The following is a 17,655-nucleotide window of genomic DNA, read 5'->3' as shown; positions in this document are numbered from 1 at the left end:
AGAAAAACTTTTTCCCTTCCTTTTACTGTCACAAAAAAGCACAAAGAAACCCTAATACGCAGGAACATATACTGGCGAACAAAGCGAAGCTCACACACACACAAGTGAACATCGAGCGCAATAGAGAAGTGCTAATGAATAGCCATAGAATAGTCCAACTCTCTCCATCAAGCACAGAACACAGTGAAGTGGCTAACATAGACAATATGCCAATGCAAGTTTCGGACCACCCACGTTGTTGGTTAAAGACTAATTTCTTGGAAGGATACCTTTGAATTGCAGATGCCGAACCTCACCCACGGGAAGAGGAAATAATCAAAGAAATCGACATCGACAAAATCACAAACAGACTAGTGCGTCGATTCTTAAACCTAAAGAAAGAGGGCTATGATGTGATGGACACATTGGAAGCCGAGATCCTAGAGTCATATTTCGGTGAATACTCTCCTTTGGCCAAAGCCTACCGAACACAAGGGGGTCCGGATTTATTCTTCCATGATGTAGCAAAATTTCTATTGGAAGTGGCTCTGTAAGCCCACGGTCATATTTCATGCCAAAATAGAGGGCTAGGTTCATCATAGCTACATACATATAAGGGGGAAAAAATCAACTAGGATACATCATTGGTGTCGCGCCCAGAGAACAACTGCATGGGGTGCAAAATGGGAAAGCCATGAAGCCAATTTATGCACGATGGTTGGTGGTATTATGTCCCACACCGGTAGCTGATACAGGACATAAGACCTCGACGAAGAAAAAGGGACAATCATTACAAGAACGGCCAAAGGAATTGGTACACCGAACAGTACCACGCGACGAATGGCAGGAACCAGAGCCAACATCCGCACCAGAACCCGACAACCAGCACAGCCGACACATGAACCCAGATCTAAGAACCAGCAATGATCAAAGCCGAACCGACAACAAAAGCCAACACTCGACACTCAACAATCAGCTCAGGTACTAGAAGCCAGTAGGCCAAGAGAAGAATCAAGACCATCCCCACATCTAAAACAGAAGAGTCGACGTGTGGCGAATGAACAACTCAATCAAGAAGAAGGGAAACCGAGAAAGAGGAGTAAAACTAGAAACACGGCCGAAAAGCCAACTCAGGAAGAGATTCAGTCGACAAAACAAACTCGGGACTAACAACAACAACCAGCCGAACAACAACCAACTAGGGAACCGGTTGAACCTACACAAAGAGGAACAATAGAGAAGGGGAAGGCGTCAACAATCTCCCCGAACGAGATTCTTGGACTACTGGCCATTCCACCAACGGCCCATGAATTCACAGCCCTACTAAAACTTATATTAATCAAAATAGACCGATACCATTACAGTGCTCTCAGTCCCTTTTTATAGGTGACTGAGATTCTCTCTCCAAGGTTACACTTACCTTGTTCGGCAAGAACCTACACTTATAACAAAACTGTCAAATTTCCTAAATGTAAAAAGTAACATGCAGAAGCAAGTGTGAAGACCGAACAGGAGGAAGAAAACTCAGGTTCAATGGACAGCTTGAGCTTACGCAGTAGACGCGGGAGAGACAGAGAGAGTGGGAGAGAGAGAACACAAGAACTATATTCAACACACTCTATACATATGTGTGTTCAATGAACACTTTTATACAAGTCCTAGAAGGACTGACCGAAGTACTGACAGTACTTCGATGCTCATTAAGAGCTCCTAAACTAACTCCCAAATATATTCCTCACGGAACATCTTTCCTAACGGCCTCCCGGTTTACGCACCAATCCGGCCCTACCTACGCACCGGTCTGCGTACCGGTTTACGCATTCGGCCAAACCGATCGGTCCCAACCGATCCGGTCCTCGGCTTCTTCAACCGATCCGGCCGATGTTGAGCTTGTCTCTCAACACTCCCCTCAAGCTCAACTTGAGGCTCTTCGGCATCTTCGGGCTCACAGCTCCGGTTCCTCCTGGCTTCACGCCTCACTCACGCTCCACGGCCTGTTTGACTCCGCGCGCTTTGACCCTTCCGGTCGGCTTGTCTGCTCATGTGGCCCTTATCAGCTCTTCTATTGTTGCGGTGTTGACACTTCTCCTGCTGCCTTTTCTTCCGCTTGGGCCTCGGTTGATTCAGCGTATCTGAATCAAACATCCGAACCGACTCGGCTACCTCCAATCGGTTTTCGCTCTCGTCCGAGTTGGCTGTCTCCACCTCGTCTTCGGTCTTCTCACCCTCGGTGGCATCATCTTCCCCATGCTTGGTTGGCTTCGGCTCTCTCCTTCGGCTGCTCCCCTTCTGTCCGCTTCCGAACTTTTCCGCGAGTCCACCCTCGGCTTCCTCAGCCGATCCGAAGTCAAACTCGACAACCGACTCGGTGTCGCGGTCTCCGATCCTTTCCTGCTGCCTTGCTTGGTCGTTCGGGACTGTTCTCCCCCTCAAGTTTGGCACGTCGAGGTGATGCAATCCGAGCACACCTGAGAATTGTCGCAACTTGTCTAGACCAAGAGGCTTGGTGAAGATGTCCGCATCTTGGAACATACTGAAGGTCACCTTCCCCGGAAAGGACACGCTCACGGACGAAATGGTAGTGCACCTCAATGTGCTTGGTCCATGCGTGAAAAACGGGGTTTTTCGCGAACTGGATGTTGTTGAGGTTGTCGCAATAGATCATCATCGGATCTGACACCTCCTCTTGCAGGTCCTTAAGTAGCCGCTTCAACCATATGGCTTCGCATGTCGCGACAGCCGCTCCTCGGTACTCAGCTTCGGTGCTCGACAGTGCAACTGTCGGCTGCTTCTTACTACTCCACGCAATCGCGGCACTCCCGAGGGAGAACGCGTATCCGGACGTGGATCGGCGATCGGCGGCGTTGCCAGCCCAATCAGCATCGGTGTAGCCGACTAACTACGCGGCTGAACCGGTCCGATATAGCAGTCCCCGATCCTTAGTGTCGTTGACATACCGAAGTGTGCGTTGCGCACACTAAAGGTGCTCCTCGGTAGGTCGCGCCATGAACTGACTGATCACTCCGACCGGATAACTGAGGTCGGTTCGGGTGATGGTCAAGTATATGAGGCTTCCAACAATTTGTCGGAACCTCGTCAGGTCGCATACCTTTCCCCTATCGGGACGAAGCTTGACGGTTCTGTCCAGAGGAGTCGAGACGGACTTACAGTCGGCCATCCCGAATTTGAAGAGCATGCTCAGCACGTAATGACGTTGGCTAATCAATATGCCTTCGGGGGTACGGATCACTTCGATCCCGAGGAAGTAATGAAGGTACCCCAGATCCTTCATGTCGAACGATCCCGCAAGCTGGAGCTTCACGCGGTCAATTTCACCTAGGTCGGCGCCGGTGATGACCAAGTCATCAACATATAGTAAAACACTAACCAGTCCGAGTCGACCTTTCCGGATGAACAGGGAAGAGTCTGATTTTGACGTGACGAAGCCCATCCGACGCAGTTGTTGCGTGATCTTCGCGTTCCAGGCACGCGGGGCTTGCTTCAGTCCGTAAAGGGACTTCTTCAGTCGGCATACTGCCGAGGAGTTCGTTCCGGAGTGAAATCCGGGGGGCTGTACCATGTACACATGTTCCTCAAGGTCACCTTGCAGGAACGCATTCTTTACATCCATCTGATGTAAGTGCCACCCCTTGGTCGCGGCTATAGCGAGCAAAACACGGACGGTCGTCATTTTCGCGATTGGCGCAAATGTCTCATCGTAGTCGATGTCGTGTTTCTGCGCGTAGCCCTTTGCCACTAGCGGAGCCTTGTACCGGTTGACCAAGCCATCGGTGTTGTACTTGACCTTGTACACCAACCTACACCAGATTGGTTTTACCCCTCTTTGTGCGTCAACCAGGTCCCAGGTCTCGTTCTCCGCCAATGCGTGCATCTCTTCCTCCATCGCGGCACGCCAATTCGCGTCTTTAGCTGCTTCTGCGTAGCTCTCCGGCTCACGCACTTCCGCTACACGGGTCATGTACGCATAATGATACGCCATGTACTCGTTGTATCCGAACCGCAAAACAGGGTTCTTCTGGCGGGTAGATCGGCGTAATCTCACATTAGCCGATGTCGAGGCCTTCTCGGTTGACGCGAACTTCACCTTTAAAGACCCGTCACCGGTTCCCTCGGAGTCGGACTCGCGTCGGTCTGACTCGTTCCTATCCGTGCCGGAATCCGACACCTTCTTCTTCCCTTTCTCTTTGCGCATAAGCCGTCTCCTCGGCTTCCTGCGCGTGGAATGCACGGCCGAGTCTCCAGTACTCGTCGGCTCTTCATCGGATTGTTGATACCGACTTAGTCGTCCAATCGGTCCACTTAAACGGAGTGAAATCAGACTCTCTTCGCGGGTCTCGATATCGGGCTCATCCGGAGGCATCTCGGCATCCCTGACCTCATCGTCAGAACTCGGATTGGAGTCGGGGTTCGGAGTCGGGGGCTGGTACCAGGACGCGGACTCGTCGACGACAACGTCGCGGCTAACACGCGCTTGTTTGGTGCGACGGTTATAGCACTTATAACCCTTCTGCTCGTCTGAGTAACCGACCAAGATGCATTTCTCGGCCTTTGCGTCCAGCTTCCTCCTTTTCTCCTTCGGTACATGCACATACGCGATGCTACCGAACACCCTCAAGTGTCGCAAGTTCGGCTTCATTCCGAAATATAGCTCGTGCGCCGACACCTTGTCTCCGATCCGGTTCTGGATGTATACCGCGGTCCTTACCGGCTCGGCCCAGTAGAACTTGGGCAAGCTCTTCTCCTCCAGCATTGCCCGTGCCGCTTCCACAACTGACCGATTCTTCCTCTCGGCCACGCCGTTCTGCTCCGGTGTGTATCTACAACTAAATTCGCGCCGAATTCCCATTTGTTGTAGATAACGGTTGAATTGACCAGAAAAGTACTCTTTCCCGCCATCTGACCGCAGGCACTTGATCTTTCGTCCCGTTTCCGTTTCCACGAACCCTTTGAGGTCCCGGAAACAGTCGAAGACTTCGCTCTTCCTCTCAATGAGGTAGATCCACGTGTGCCGCGTGTGGTCGTCGATGAAGGAGACAAAATATCGGCTCCTGCCAAGACTAACGTTTCGTGCCAGTCCCCATACATCGGAGTGTATAAGGTCGAGCTTGTTCCGTCTTCGGTTTCGCTCGTTGGGGAAATGAAGTCGGTGTTGCTTCCCGAGCTGCCAAGCTTCACCAATTTGTGCCTTTCGGCCACTAAATTTGGGCAATCCGAACACTACCTGTTTCGATTGCAGATCTTGAAGCCGTTGGTAGTTGACGTGGCCTATCCGCTTGTGCCACAAGTCGATGTCCGACTCGGTTTTTCTTCCCTTCGCGAACATTGCGGTGCCGCCGTCAGTGGAGTCGAGGATGAACATCCTCCCGTCTCTGCGCCCTTGCGCAATCACATGGCCTTCTTCCTCAATGAAGCACCCGAGGTGTGTAAACCGAACCTCCATCCCTTGGTCGACGATCTGTCCGACCGAGACCAAGTTCTTCGTGATTGTCGGAACGTGCAGCACGTTCATGAGTTTCCCTTTCAGCCCAGCATGGCTAAGGGGAACTTCTCCGACATTCACGATCGGATGCGGAGTGTCATCTCCAATCGCGACTACTCCAGGTTGTATCAGTTTTTCCAGGTACGAGAACCACTCCTTATGGCTCGTCATGTGGTTTGACGCTCCGGAGTCAATGTACCACACCTCGTCCGATCTCGGGGTGGTCTGTTTCATTGAGTTTGCTTCGTGTCTCGTCACGAAGGCAGACCCTTCTCCGGCTCTCCCGGAGTCTTCGGCATAGTGTGATCGCTGCCGATTTCCCTTGTCGGTATGTCTGGAGCCGTTTTCGGAACCGGTTCTCTCCGAATCGGCGCGCTTCTTCCAACACTCACTTTCCCTGTGGCCTTTCTTGCCACAGTACCAGCACTCCGCGATGGCCTTCCCTTGCCTGTTCTCATCGCTTCGACTCCCACTGTTTCCGGAGGGTCCGGAGTTGCTGTCGGCATCACTTCGGTGCCTTCTTCCTTGATCTCGTCGACCGCCCCCGTTGCGCGCTGACTCGCCTCGTCCTCCACATCCACGGGGCCTATCTCCCTCCGTGTACAACATTCTGTTGTCGGTGTGCGTGCTTGTAGACGCACCCGCGTGGTTCTCCTCTACCAGGAGCATTGACTGTAAGTCGAAAAAGGACGACGTATTCTCCCGGGTACACACAGCCGTTCGGAACGCTCTGAACTTCGACGCCAAACCTCCGAGATAGATCTAGACCATCTCGCTCTCCTCGATGTTCACCTCTATGGAGGCGAGGGAGTCGCAGATTTCCTTGATCTTCGAGGTATAGTCCGCCACCGACAAGTCGCGTTGTCGTAGGTTGCTCAACTCCTGTCGGAGCTGAAGCTTCCTAGCTGTGGTGCTCGCGGCAAAAATCTTCTTCAGATTTTCCCACGCACCCTTCGGCGTCTTTGCATCCCAAACATAGCTCAATAGTTGTTCGCCCACACACGACGCGAAGCAGTATAATACCCTGCTCGCCGATTGCTCCCACGACGGGAAGTCTCTGTGTGTCGATTCGAGTGTCGCGTCATTAGCTCCTTCGACATAACTCCAGTAGCCGTGCCCGAGCAGGTACTCGTGCATCTTGTAGGACCAAGACGCGTAGTTGGTTCTGTCGAGCTTCTCTGTTGGAAGTGAGCTCGCCATGCCTCTATCCATCGTTCTTCTTCGTCAAGTTGTGTTGGGTGCAGAGAGGTTCTCAACCCTCGCGCTCTGATACCATGTAAAAAGTAACGTGCGAAAGCAAGTGTGAAGACCGAACAAGAGGAAGAAAACTCAGGTTCAATGGAGCGCTTGAGCTTACGCAGTATATGCGGGAGAGACAGAGAGAGTGGGAGAGAGAGAACACAAGAACTATATTCAACACACTCTATACATATGTGTGTTCAATGAACACTTTTATACAAGTCCTAGAAGGACTGACCGAAGTACTGACAGTACTTCAATGCTCATTAAGAGCTCCTACACTAACTCCCAAATATATTCCTCACGGAATATCTTTCCTAACAGCCTCCCGGTTTACGCACCGATCCGGCCCTACCTATGCACCGGTCTGTGTACCGGTTTACGCATTCGGCCTAACCGATCGGTCCCAACCAATCCGGTCCTCGGCTTCTTCAGCCGATCCGGCCGATGTTGAGCTTGTCTCTCAACACTAAATTACTATATTTTTATACTCGGCTAAAATTATATTTTGAAATGTGTCCTTTCATACTGTTCAGCCTCGACTCCGAGTTGTCGACCATTGTCTCTCGGGGAGCCGACCAACTAACATTTTGTACTATGTATTTTGCCGTTTTTCTGTTTGACATATATTTCAATCTATCTTTCTCGTCCATCTACAATCCTAAACCCAACAAACTAAGACAAGCTCTTTTGAGGATTACATATGATTAGGGAATTGAAGCTTGTGTTGGTTCTCATTGCAAGGGTTCAACTATGCCGAGCATTCGGCTCTAACTTACCTTCAACTTTGTATTACCTTTGACTCTACATAACCTTCGACTCTAGGGTACATTCGACTCTAACTATTCTACGACTCTACGAATTCTTCGACTCAGGGTTACTTTTGACTCTAACGAGTCTTTAAGTTTGGAAAATCTTCGACTCTTTGACTCTAAGCTACTTTCGACTGAGCAAATCCTTCAACTTGTAGGATCGTTCAACTCTAACGATCTTTTGACACTGACGATCATTCAACTTTGACGAGCCTTTGAGTCACCAATTGTCTTTGGTTCAAGTCCCCGATGGTTTTGCTCAAGTAGAACACGTACAAACGTAACTTCACGTGAGATTTTGTTATGCATCTCATCTTTCAATACTAATGTCTATTCGATTTATTCACTTATATTCATGGAATTCTAGAAAAATCAATCAAAGAGTGTTTGTTACATCTTAAGCCTTTTCTCTTTGTAAAGTGAATTCTTTAAGGGAAAGCTTAGAATCCACATGATTTCACACTAATATCCAGAATTTTGTTTACACCAAACATCATACTAAAAATATCTTTTAGACTTCAAAATGTTATTGAAATATAGTAGAGTATAAACTTTACAATTATATTACAATGTTTATTTAATTTAAAATTATAAGGTAACATTTTATTGATTGTGCTTGCCATGCAATGTCTTCGTTTTAGAATCAAGCTTATCAAAACCACATTGTTTAAAGTATATGCTTTAAAAAACCACAAACATGTGGAACTAGATAGAAAAGGGTTTCTTTCATAAAAACAAAAGCAAGTGCATGAGATAATTTACAAGTATACTAAGTTGGAAGCATTTTAATTCCCTTGCAAATAATATCATTTACATATGCATGAATCTTCACTATTGTTAGCCTTCTTCTTGTATGTACATGTGGGAGAGCATCTTACGAAACAATTGCAATGAAATCTTCACCCTTCTTTGTTGAAGATGTCAAAGCATTTAATTTCTAGATAAGTAAGCTCCTCATGGTATGTGAAGGCACGCCGCACAACTATAGTACATATCCTACCATAAGGAAACATGTGTTAGCATAATCTAGTAACTTTCTCACTAAATGCCCAAAGTCTATTTGCTTCCTCATTGTCATTGGCCAAGGTTGAGCATTCAGCTTCATTACAGTCAACAAAATATTTTCCTGATATTCCTTTCACATCAGGATGTGTTGCAACATAGCATACCGTAGCAGCACCCTTTACAACAATCCAAATACACAGATTATAAGAAAGTGCTCCCAACAAACTCATGAAATAAAGTTATGTAACAAGATACGATTACAAAATTAGAGATCTTGAATTGCATGGTTTCACGATTGAAAAGATTAATTTAGAGAATGTATCTACATTAGATGAGAATAGACATTAGATTACTAGATATATACAGACACAATGCTTTTATATTTTGTTAAGTGTTTTCAATGCATTAAAATCACTTCCACTTTTACATTATGAGTTTTAATATGTAGTAAAGTTACCTGAGGGATTGTCTTCATAAAAACCGATGCAACTCTCATTATGGCATCTAAACAATGAAATTATCAACCTCTTTATATGGTAATTTATTTTCCCTCGAATAATGAAGTGACAAAATTAGTGTAACAAAGTTCAAGTAAATCAGCAGGTCCTTACCTATAACAAAGCATTTTCGATCACGAATTATATTTGTTTTCACAATTCCTGGATGTATGGAATTTGCAGTGACATACGCTTTAGCTTCCTGGCCATGGAGTAATTCTTAGCCTATTCAATATTTTGTGAAATATAATTTGATCCGATTTTGAAGAGTTGTATGGTGCATATTCGTGGCGTGTATACACTTAACATAAGAACATATGAATGTATTGTGAGATGAATGAGTGCATGTCTATGCTGGAAAGACAAAAAAGACAATCATAAAAGTGTATAATTTCTCATACATTACAATTCCAAACAAACCTTTAGTCTCCTTGCAAGCTCCTTGGCATGAAGGATGTTTGCAAGCTTTGATTGTGCATAATTTACTGTCTCCACATAACTACAAGAGAAATAGAGGAAATGACATCAAACCTTGTAAAACAAGAAAATGTGGTTACAAAAAGACACTTCAACAAACTTCACACTTTGCTATGCTTGTAAATTGTAATACTTTGCTTGTTTTAAATAAATAGATAATTTCATTTTGAAACAATTTAATTTTATCTTATGAGTGCTTGAATGTGAGTCACAAGAGATTTGCCTGAATGTTTGAATGACATTAAATGGGCCCATTAGGGATAGCTACTTCCAATCTAGGTGGCTCATTTTTTTGTTGAATGCTAACTTTACAAGGGTTTGTATAATACAATGTAAAAGCAAACCTATTATGTAATATTTGTAAAAATGTTAAGTGGATACTTACATTAAGTTGAAAGCAATGTTCTAAGTGCCAATCTTATTATGGCATATGCAACACATTGTTGGAGTGATATGTTTGAATCTTACATCACGTTCTTCTTGGGACTCCTCATGTTTGGAAAAACAAAATAATAATGCTTTTAAAAGTAAACAATCATGAAACACTAGTTTAACAAACATGGTCATTTCTCCTTTGAAAACTAATGTGCGGAGTTTTGTGATTTGATCATCTCCATAGGATGCCTTCTGGCATTTCCTTTTAACATGTTATCAAGGGAAAAGGGGCAACAAGTGTCACTTGTATAACCTCAACAAGGAAAAACTGAATGAACGTGGAACAATGCTTTATCCATATCAAAAATAGACACAAGAATATTGATACATCCTCATTGTTAGAGTAATTATAAACAACAAAAGTAACATTCATATTGATTTCAAAAGCAAACTATTTACCATCACAGGGTTGTTTGCACAACAGGAGATATGTGGTGATAAATATCTCCCATTCTTAAGTTAATGGCCACAATGAGGATTGATGCACTTAGTTCAATATTCACATTTAATATTGTCAGATGAATCTCTTTGCATAAATATGACTCAAAAGATAAAGCAAGACATATGTTTTCCAATAGTAACAAAAGGTGTGGTAAAAAGGTTTAATGGAGGGTCCCAAAAAACGAGCACATGATGTTGATGGCAAAGAGACGGTAGTGAGGCATAAGGCAATAGCTATATCATGTATTGTAACTGAATTGACGTTGTTTGTATCACATTGTTTTCAAGCATTGTATTTTTCCATCGTCACAAAATATTTTTCTTGTGATCAACATATTCAAATATCTTTCCACAAATATTTTTCGCTTTGTGGTTTAGAAATGTTGGGTTGGATTCATATACTATGCTCAACTCAAATTATGATTAAGGCATTACTATCATGCTATGATTGATTTGCTCTTGTCTAAAAGGGATGTCTACGAGTAGCATTGAGATGCGAATTTTCCTATCAACACGCATTCTAAAGTAATAGTTTTTTAATAAGGATGATGTTGTTTTTTAAGTTTGTTATCCTACATACATTTCCTTATCAAGTTTGTAAAGATGGTATGCAATGTCACACAAAAAGACATTATCTTGCACTTCTACTCAACATGCAATGCTTCAATTTTTCTTATGATAATCTTAGCACAATCATTTTGGGCCAATGATTTTGTTTCTTTGTTAGAATGACATTGTAAATCTCAAATAAAACTTAAAACAATATGACAACAAACACATTGGCTGTTTGCTAACACTAATTTCACTATCAAATTGTATAAACATGCATGATAAATATATGTTTGTCACATGGGCAAGAATCTATACACCTAGGGTTTGGTTACCGAAGGAAACATCTTTCCTACACTTTTGGGAATAGCCATATGTTGCAAACTAATAGGGACATAGGACAAATACAAAACACCCATAAGTTCACACACATACGTGCATTCATGTTCGCATGAAGCTTACCTAAGGCAAATTCTTTGTTTCAGGAAAAAAAGTAGGAAAAGTCTTTTCTCCTCATCCATTGACGGGAATAGTGAACTTGAGAAAGGGGTATGGTATTATGCAACATTGATTGAAGCTACACGATTGTACAAGCACACTCGTGACCCTAGAGACACAACATACATTTGTAAGGAAACATGCTTTTGTAAGTTATTGTCAACTTCCTTCATTATTAGTTATTGCTCCTACTTTAGTGGTTATTTCACCACTTTAACAGTTATTGCTCTCTTGTTTTTTGTTGCTTTCTCTCTGGTTCGAAGTTAAAGAGCATGCTAAAGAGTACCTTTTCTTACCATCACTATCAGACTAGTTGAAAGTTTTAACATCTCCATTTTAACTAAATAACTTTACAATTGGTATTGGATAGAAAAGAAAACACTCACTCACTCACACAATAGAAACAAATTACCAGCATAGTCATGTAACATGAAGCCTATATAATGCAACATTCCTTTTCCCCCTCATTTAGGAGTACGAATATTAGGTCGTATGCACGCATGTGCACATACACAGGAAAAGTTGTTTTTTTGTCTCTATGCTATATTATAAAAAATGATATATAAACAAACATGACCTTGGACATGGTTTGTTCCCTATTAGGATAATCGTTTCATTAAATAAAGGACACATGTAGAGGTCGTTGTAGCATCGTAATCGGTAAAATAGTTTTGTTTTCTAACCATCCATTACAGCTTTACGGAATAAGGAAAACATATATGGATGTGTGTGTTTATTGTGTGTGTGTGTGTGTGAGAGAGAGAGAGAGAGAGAGAGACAAAAAGCATTGATTAACCTGTTTTTGTCATTGAGTGTGAGGAAAGAAATGCCTCTACTAGGCACCCATGTGTGGAGGCAAGATGACACATTCACAATCCTTCCTTGAACACCACTTTCTCTTGCACTCTCCACCATCCTCTCTAGTAGCATATTTGTCAACACAAAATGCCCTGTTAAATCATCACCAAATTAGTCATCTTAATCCGCCGTCAACCTAGAATCATCCCAATCCTACAATAAAAAATACTCCAAATACATTCGACTAACGTTTCATTTTTCAAATATAATTTACTAACCAAGGTGGTTAGTGGCGAAACTCATCTCGAACCCATCATCTGATTGCTTGAATGTCTTACAGAAAACGCCCGCATTATTTCTAACCAAAAAGATCAAGAATTGTAATTTGTGTCATCGCGGAAAGGAAAAATATATATTTTTAAACATGTATTAAATTGATTTATGTTTTTTAATATAACACCAATGCCGCAATGAAAGTGACACTTGGGTAAGTTTCTTCGACAAACTATTACTTTGAAAGAAAAATCGATACTTCTCATGGCTTAGTTTGTTTATTTCGTTTTAGTCATCATGTTATGATAATAATGAGGAAAATGATGGGGAAGTTTAATAGAATCATGGTTTTCTTTTTTATTGAGTACTTATTTCAATAAGTTAACTAAATTAACATAAAATATTAATGAAGAAAGAGGTGTTCAAGTACATTAGGATATTGAGAGGTAACCCAAGGCTTAGGAATTGGTTTACGAAGGAGCGGACTGAAGAGAGGGAACTTAGGTCCATGCGAAGGATGATGATTTTGGCATTAGGAGTCTCTTGGAAGATAGAGTTCTTGAGGGTTTGTGCGGCTTTAACATTCCTTGCGGGAATCACTACACATGCACCCCTCTTCGCTAATACTCTTGCTGTCTCCGCCCCAATTCCAGATGTCGCCCCTACATCCAACATGATTTGTCATGTTATCATTTAGGGAATGATGTTATTGTGACAAGACGATTGTAGAATCAACTTCAATGTTGTGTTACAATATTTCTTGAATATCTTTGTGTTCCCTAACTGAGATGCATTAACAATTCTCTAGAAATACTACATATGCCATGCCAATTAGGAGTAAGTTTTCTTAGACCAATTCAAATAGTCATTAATGTCAATTTAAAGAAGTTGGGTTTGATATGTCTTGATCAAGGAAATTGTGAGGTTTCGTACTCTCATGATACGTTACAACAAGTGTCATCTATGCCAATTCCAAATTAGTCAAGTTTTCAAAAGGTGATCTAGATGTGTGGTCAAGAATAATAATGCTTATTCAGTAAAGTGTGACCTTCAAAACAAGTTGCAATGTCGAGTCAATGTTGTTGAATTTGCCAAGTTGTTGGGGTAAGGGGGAGTTGAGGCTAAGCCATGAGTTTATGTCTAGAGGAGGGAGCTTTAGCATATTAACATTTGCCTAAAGATTAACATACCAAAAACCTTAAATAAAAAAGCAATTATTGTCTCATGAAATAATATTAAAGTATTATAGAAAAAAGGAAATACTTTTAATGAAGTTGATGGGGTTTATTGATCACTATGCCTCTCTAATTATAATTACCAAGAAATATATTATTAAATCAAAATATTTGCAACAATTACACAAAATAATCAGCTACTTATCTATGTACTTAAGCACAAACCCGCCTATTGCATTGTCCTCGTAGATTTATGCATCGGGCATACCATAGTATCCTCTCATTATTGAGGGAGAGATGAATGTGCACATGCAATGAAAGAGAAGATGTATTAGAGAAATATTAGGAAGGATATGAAAACCTGTGACAATGGATGTAAGATTGCATAAAGACATGCCGAAAGTAACATCCTCCGCGGTTGAGCTTGAACCGAACCCACTCTTACCCGACACACCCATAAGGTAATTTATAAACATACCCATGAGGTATTGAAATATCTAAAACAAGCCTACTTACAAGCAAAGAGTAAAATATCTAGCTCTCAATTGAGTGACTGATTGATTAGTAAGGCATAATATTAAAGCTAAGGTTGATCTAATAATTGAGGAAACTCAAGGTTGAATCTATGTATTGCTAGCCTATTCTATATCATAAATAAGTAATGACAAACATGAGTTATACAAGAATAGATGGAGAGTGAGATTACTGTGATGATATGTGTAATGGCAGGGATTATATAAGTTACGTCTCGAGATATATGAAAAGTGATAATGATATAAGGAGCTCCCCGAGGAAGAAGTCCTCATTAAATTATGTGTGCACTCGTGCGCACCCATGCAAATATGTACACACACATACACACACACAATTTTATGTGCACAAACCCACATACATAAACATACATTGCAATGTATGGTTTGACATGTGCGTGCATGACCAAGAGGGATGATTAGGGATAATCTAACATGAAGAAGAGTGCATACATCATAATGAAAACAACTTTAACGTAATAAAAGCTAGAAACCACAGTTAGAGATGCATACCTTTATGTTTTCTTCTTTTCTAAACACACATGCACATACACTTCTTTATTTACTAGAGAGTCGTAGAGTAGTTTGCTCTCGCTTGTGGTCTTCACTTTCTTTGCTTTATTTATTAGAGAATTCTAATAAGAGAGACAACAACCTATCTAGTCGTAGATCGCATGCACGCATGCACAAACATATGTACTCGTACATGTATTACATTCCCATGTTTCCCTTTAGGCCTATCCCCCCATTGCATTAGATCAATAGTTTTCTATTAATGTGTGTCTTCTCAAACGCACACGGAGTTGTCCTTTTAAACTCTCATCTTCCTCTAGAATAATGCAAGATGCATTGTTCCTTTTTTTGTCAGCATTGTACTATTTCCTCACATGGATGTCCCTATTAGACATCTCTTTGCGAATTAGAAAAAGCCAAATTTTGTGGTTAGCATTTTGGGATTTATCGCACTAAATTAATAAGCAAATCACAATATTATTTTTTTAAAGTCAACTGGTGTAAAATAAACCACTTATGCTAAAATTGACTCAATTGATTCAAAATCACCCACTAATCAAATTTGTCTAGTGCATTTAATAAAGTAAGCAATATGCATAATCAATGCATTTTCTTCTCACACTAAGGATATAAAGATTGTTGATTTGTTTGGCACGATTCACACATTTGACAGTTGTTGGTGCCAAAAGCAAACCTTCTCGAGCTAACATAAACTACCTTTTAAAAGTTAGAGAACATCTTCAAAATTGATCCACTAGCCTCTCAATGTTTTCCATCCTTTTTTAACCTTGGATTCTTATTGATTAACATTTTGGCGCTTCCAAATATGTATTGGGTACATACCCTTATAAAGACTTGACATCCAGACTTCTTTCATTAAGTCAATCACCTACATCACTTTGCTAGGACCATTTGTGTAGTTATAAATTTTTATTCATCTATTGTATGGAAGAGACCGCCAATTATATTGCCTTCAACCCTCTTTGACCACTTTTCGGCAATGCGCCAAGCTATATTACAACTTTTGTGTAGTTATTAACTCCACCCCTCTTTCCAAAGTTTTTTGAAACGTTTATACAACATTAATGGATTGTCCTAAGTTGCATGCTCTAACACCATTATAAGGCACATAACCTTGTTGTTGAGTTCAACATCATGATCTCATATTTGATTCAATCAAGTATACTTGTCACTTGGCCAAGTTGGTTCTAAGTAGATAAGCTTACTAAATATATTCTTTCAAACTCTTCCTTTGATGTATGTGAATTGACCACTTGACATTATCAAATACTTCGATACCACTATTGAGCAAAAATGTTAAGACGTCATTATCCTTGCTTGGTTAAGATATCAAAAGTTGAGGTTTCCGAAACTTCTTTCTATTAAGTTGTAAACTAGATCTCAAGTAAACAATAAAGTTACGATACTATAAACAAATCAAGTAAAGAACAAAGCTATTATTAGATATTATTAACTTAACACCCCAAAATTATTTATCATGACAAAAGAGTTAATACATTATATGAACCAAGATATAATACAAAGGAGATAACTGGATTAGTGCTTGTGATTTTAAAAACAAATACTAAATTTAAAATATTGTTTAGAGTCTAGACTAGTTGGGAAAGGGTGATTTGTTATTTTTGTGTATGTCTAAAGACATGGACCCCCGGCCTCAAGACATGACACGAAACAACTACCAAAATTTAGAGGAAGCATGTACATGTACTTTCAATGTTCAAAGATGTTGGAATCAAATCACAAAGACCAACAAATACATATTAAATTCAAAGAGTCCATAATTTGTAAATACCTAAGTGTACCACTGTTAAAAATAATAATAGATATACACTTATCTAGTAAAATAAGTTAGTTTCAATGCAATGCCAATGTTTTTTCGTATCAGTGGATGAAGCAATTCCAAGCGTGAGTTATGCAATGAATAAAGGAACCAAAATAAAATGTATTTCTAAATACAGACATAGGCACCATAATATAAAGTAGACAATATTGTTTTGAAAAACGAGTCACATAATTTTATATGTTGTTTTAGAGCAAATTTCTCGATGAGAATACAGTAAAATATTATCGGTACACGCCTGATCTAGAAGTAGAGTCGAGGAGGACAGAAATATTGCATTTGGCCCAACATTATATGTACGTATTGAAGATTATGTTTGTTTGTGTAGATATTTGTCTGACACTTTCATAAGATATCGTGACTATTTGTTTATTAGAATTGATTTAAAATCTATGCTTATGAAAACTCTAGAATCACATGATCAAAGGTTTGAACATACTAGATATTTCTTTTAATTACATGCAAAATTATACACCTTATGAACGTACATGTTTCATAATGATTCACAAGGACATTATCTTAACCCTTTGGGTCAATGACCATCATCTCGTGTGATACAGAATCACATTAGCTTATCACTTTGAAACAAGAAGACTCATATTAGCTTGTGATCCAAATAATGTTGTAACACTTTGACAGAGGTCGAGGTTATTGACTTAAAAGGGTTGTTAGATTGTTCCTCCAAATAAATAAAGGTTACATTCCTTGGAACAAAAAAAATCACATTAACACAATACGATTTGTTAGAAAATGATAAAATATGGGGAGCAAGTTCATAATCATTGAAGGTCACCCAAAGGGGGGCATAAAATAAGAAGAACCGTATTAGATTGCTAAACGATGCATTTGTAGGAATGGTGAGGTTATACATTTTGTAGACCATCACGAGGAGAAGCAAATCATCCCACCACTTTTTCAGTTGAAGGCTATATTTGATTGCAATCATAATATTTTGCATACATTTGTCTGTCCTATATTGTCACACACTTACTTTGTATCCTCTAATGACTTATTATCAATATATAAAACCAATCCATTATGAAGTGTTCATCATTGAAAATTACAACAGAACG

At 41.0% G+C, this 17,655-nt stretch overlaps 1 protein-coding gene across 1 annotated transcript; it reads right to left on the bottom strand.

Moving 5' to 3' along the window:
• Window positions 1-8,236: 8,236 nt before the first annotated feature.
• LOC147864240 (short-chain dehydrogenase TIC 32 B, chloroplastic-like) lies at window positions 8,237-14,649 on the bottom strand. Its single transcript, XM_087320014.1, has 8 exons — window positions 14,040-14,649; window positions 12,934-13,165; window positions 12,509-12,588; window positions 12,229-12,382; window positions 9,453-9,531; window positions 9,147-9,234; window positions 8,993-9,039; window positions 8,237-8,711 (listed from the first exon to the last, which is right to left on the bottom strand). Exons 1-8 carry the CDS (start codon window positions 14,158-14,160, stop codon window positions 8,547-8,549), a joined length of 966 nt encoding a protein of 321 aa, XP_087176140.1. The 5' UTR covers window positions 14,161-14,649; the 3' UTR covers window positions 8,237-8,546.
• Between the last annotated feature and the right edge of the window lie 3,006 nt (window positions 14,650-17,655).

The sequence above is a fragment of the Azolla caroliniana genome, unplaced genomic scaffold (assembly GCF_043228905.1).
Source record: "Azolla caroliniana isolate FFs.n. ecotype wild unplaced genomic scaffold, voAzoCaro1.0.p SCAF_5, whole genome shotgun sequence".
NCBI classification, from domain to species: Eukaryota; Viridiplantae; Streptophyta; class Polypodiopsida; order Salviniales; family Salviniaceae; genus Azolla; species Azolla caroliniana.
The sequence above is the reverse complement of the archived record's forward strand: the minus strand, read 5'-3'. Positions and strand labels throughout refer to the sequence as shown.

Bases quoted from the DNA above. Each gene is read 5' to 3' on its own strand.
- LOC147864240 (XM_087320014.1), bottom strand. From the start codon at position 14,160: ATGGGTATGTTTATAAATTACCTTATGGGTGTGTCGGGTAAGAGTGGG. The intron at 12,589-12,933 runs GTACTTGAACAC...CTTTTTGGTTAG, and splicing joins TTACCTCTCAATATCCTAAT to AAATAATGCGGGCGTTTTCT. The intron at 9,532-12,228 runs GTTAATCAATGC...TTTCTCTTGTAG, and splicing joins ACACTCAATGACAAAAACAG to TTATGTGGAGACAGTAAATT.